The following is a 3,620-nucleotide window of genomic DNA, read 5'->3' on the forward strand; positions in this document are numbered from 1 at the left end:
CCAGCAAGCAGCACTCACTATTCCTCATCTGGACTTGGAGCTGGTTGTCTCAAAGTGAAGGGGACATTTAAAGTCTTGGTCTTTCCACAGCTCCTATTTTATATGCCTAATTGCTTGGACAGCTGAAGTCAAGCAGGCAGTGAATGCTACAGAAATCAGTGTCTCCAGGGCTTTTGGACATGGTGGAAAAGGTTGATCTCACTGCTTTTAATTGTCTGAGCCTTGGTCTCCCTTCTACAGTACATGAAAATAAACGGGACTGTTGAGGGTGCAGTCAGTCTGATCTATTTTATCTATCTATTTTAGGAGGAGATGAATCATGTCTTAGACTTAACTAAGTTAATTGACTCACTCTCCATTCATTGTAAGGAAAGTTTGGAAGGGACAGAGTTCAGATGTAGACACCTACACTGTAAATATCTACATAGCAGTAAATGATTCCTCCATCTGGTTATGCAGTCAATAAGGAGTAGTCTGTACCTACTGAAATATCTCTTGCAGGTATTATGATCTTGTTTTTTTTCTTCTGCCTATATCACAAACCTGAATCAGGCAAGCTAAGGGTAATAAGTGCCCCAGAGGACTCTCTTTTCCTCTGACCTCAAGATGCAGACCAATCTTCAGTCTACACTTACATCCCTCACACAACCGTTGTGTGCCATTCATATGTTTTCACATTCACACTAAATTTTCATTTCATTGGCAAAAAGCCAATGTAGAGCATGGACACACACAAACATAAGTGTGGTTAGGAAAGAATAACACATAGGCCCATATAACTGCATTTGCATTATTTCTGTAGCATTGCCACCTGTGGGAACATACACTTACATGCACAGGCCCCTAGTCAGAATGATATATTGGATAGATTTCAGGAACAGGTTGCTTGTGCTTGTTTGTCCCCGGATATGCCCTTCCAGGCCATCATGCCCAGTGGGTGTTGGGTGACTTTGAGAGGTCAGCCTGTGGTCTGCTCCCCACTGCCATGCCATGGGGTGGCTGCAACCACACACCCTGTGGGGCACCCCCCGCCAGCCGGGTGCCAAATATGAGAGCATCAGCACCAGATTCTGCTACTTGGGCCCCAGTGCTGGCCTCCACCATGGGTGCTTCTGTGCCGAAGCAGCTTGGCCTGATGGCGCAGATGGCCACGACCGTGGCAGGGGTTGCCATAAGCTCTGCTGTAGGCCACACCATCAGCCACGCGCTCACAGGAGGGTTTGGTGAGGGAAGCAGCTTGGAAGCTGCCAGGCCTGATATCAGTTATCAGGAACCCCGAGCAACTCAACCTGCCTATCATCATCATCAGCAGCAGCTTGCTCCTTGCCAATATGAAATGAAACAATTCCTGGAGTGTGCGCAGAACCAGATTGACTTCAAGCTGTGCAAGGGCTTCAGTGAAGTACTGAAGCAGTGCAGGTTTGCTAATGGTTTAGCTTAAGCCTCCAGAACAAGGTTGCTGAAGACCGTCTTACAAGCACTGACCTATGAATGAAAAAGCTTCAGTAATAGTCTAAAGCTGTCTGATATCTTGTTAGTTTGTATATTCACACTGTTGTCCTTGTGCTTTGATTTCTGCCATAGCTTCTATGTGTGATAAAACTTAAACTGCAAAGTAATTTAGCATAAAATGGAAAAACTAAGAATAAAGTGAAAAGAACTATATAAAAAAAAATAAAATAAAATACAAGAATAATACAAAAAAAATTTAAAAAAAAAAAGGAGGGGGACACCTCATCGTGGTCTACAACTTCCTTGCGAGGGGGAGTGGAGAGGAAGGTGATCTATTCTCTGTAAATACCAGTGATAGGACCCACGGGAATGGTGTTAAGCTGAGTCAGGGGAAGTCTAGGCTGGACATCAGGAAGAGGTTCTTCACTGAGAGGGTGGTTGCACACTGGAACAGGCTCCCCAGGGACGTAGTCACTGCACTAAGCCTGTCTGAATTTAAAAAACGATTGGACTGTGCACTTAGTCCCATGGTCTAAACTTTTGGGCAGACCTGTGCGGTGCCAGGAGTTGCACTTGATGATCCTTATGGGTCCCTTCCAACTTGGGATATTCTATGATTCTGTGATTCCTAATCACCAGGTTAATGGTTTTGGAACTGGGGTGTTTGCCACAATAATGGGAGGATTAAAGGGACATATTTCATAAAAAATATACATATGATAGTAAGTTTTTCAACCACTGATTCTTCACCAGCCACAAGTTCTCAGATGACAGCTCCAAAGCTGTCTACATAAAACTACATAAAAAAAAAAAAAAAAAGAGTAAAACACAGGAAAAAAAGTCAGGGACCAAGCTCAACTAAATATCCCTGGAAGTTATATGAGGAGAACCAAGGAAAACTGAGGTCTTCTTGGGATTGAAGATAGATTCAAGATATATCCAAGAGAGGATTTCCTCTGAGAAAAGCTAAAAAGAGTGCAGAGGGAGTAAGGCTGACTACTGCCATCTTTGGATTCCAGGGTTAGTGGGAGCTAGAGCCGAATTCCATCTGACAGCTGAAATTACAAGTTCAGATCATTACAATGAGCAAGAAAGGAACTACAAACCATCCCTCTCCATAGAGATATCATGATATGAAGAAGAGAAGCAGGCATGAAAGGTCTTTATTGATAAAAGATCACAACACATGTGAATCTGTGGCTTAAGGGTGATCCTGGCAGGCTGAAATGGGGAGAAACATAATCCTGAGCCTGACTGGATGATGCGGACATTAGAACAATGCAGAGCCAAAGAAGATACGATGGGATATGGGATATGGTCTTGGGGGATATTTGGGATCTTTTTATATCCTTCTCCATGCTGGCAGACCAAATGTTTCAGTGACTGAATGTTTGACATGTCATATGCTATCAAGTGCCGCTCACAAGCAAGAGTCCACAAATTCTTAGCTGCAATAAATGAGTTCAGAAGAAAGAGAGATATTGGGCAGAGAAGATGCTGAAATGCTCACAAGGGCACCCAGGGTCCTATAAAATGATGAAGCCTAATACAATGACTGAGAGAATGGAGGGTGTTCTGATCCTGGCACAGGTAAAAGAGCCCTGAGAGAGAGACTTGGTCAGTGCTGATATCATAATAACAGGAGCAGATACCCAGTCAATATTAGCTGCATCAGACAAGATCATTAAGAGGACCAGCCTGAAGCTCAAGACAGCAAACTCTCTCTATATATATTTCATCTGGTTTACCAAAAGAAGGATTACACCTGACAACTGAGTGGGAATCCATAGTAGAACTTCTGTGAGCTCTGTGAGATCTGAGAAGCCAGCAAAATACTTGGGGGAATAGTATTAAGTGGAACGGAGTGACAGAATTAAGGAATTAAGAAGTTAAAAATTAATTAATTAATTAATTAATTAATAACTGAAAAATAATAACAATAATAATAATAAAAAATGTCTTCTCTGAAAGCTCTAGCACAGAAAAGAAAAAAGTAGGAGTCCAAAGAGTTTCAGCAAACAAACAAAAAAAAATAAACTAAATAATAATAATAATAATAATAATAAAAAGAAAAATAATAATAATAATAAAAAAAAAGAAGTACCTTACCTGTGCATTTTTTTTTTTTTGACAAAGCAGAGGCTGAAAAAGGAAAGAAATAATTCAGG

At 41.6% G+C, this 3,620-nt stretch overlaps 1 protein-coding gene across 1 annotated transcript; it reads left to right on the forward strand.

The window, feature by feature from the left end:
* The first annotated feature begins 985 nt into the window (after positions 1-985).
* LOC101793763 (coiled-coil-helix-coiled-coil-helix domain-containing protein 2) lies at positions 986-1,441 on the forward strand. Its single transcript, XM_005016692.5, has one exon. The coding sequence runs from the start codon at positions 986-988 to the stop codon at positions 1,439-1,441; it is 456 nt and encodes a 151-aa protein (XP_005016749.2).
* The last annotated feature ends 2,179 nt before the right edge of the window (positions 1,442-3,620 follow it).

This window comes from Anas platyrhynchos, chromosome 2, assembly GCF_047663525.1.
Source record: "Anas platyrhynchos isolate ZD024472 breed Pekin duck chromosome 2, IASCAAS_PekinDuck_T2T, whole genome shotgun sequence".
Classification (NCBI taxonomy): Eukaryota; Metazoa; Chordata; class Aves; order Anseriformes; family Anatidae; genus Anas; species Anas platyrhynchos.

Excerpts from the sequence above, each read along its gene's own strand:
- LOC101793763 (XM_005016692.5), top strand. The coding sequence starts at position 986 with ATGCCATGGGGTGGCTGCAACCACACACCCTGTGGGGCACCCCCCGCC.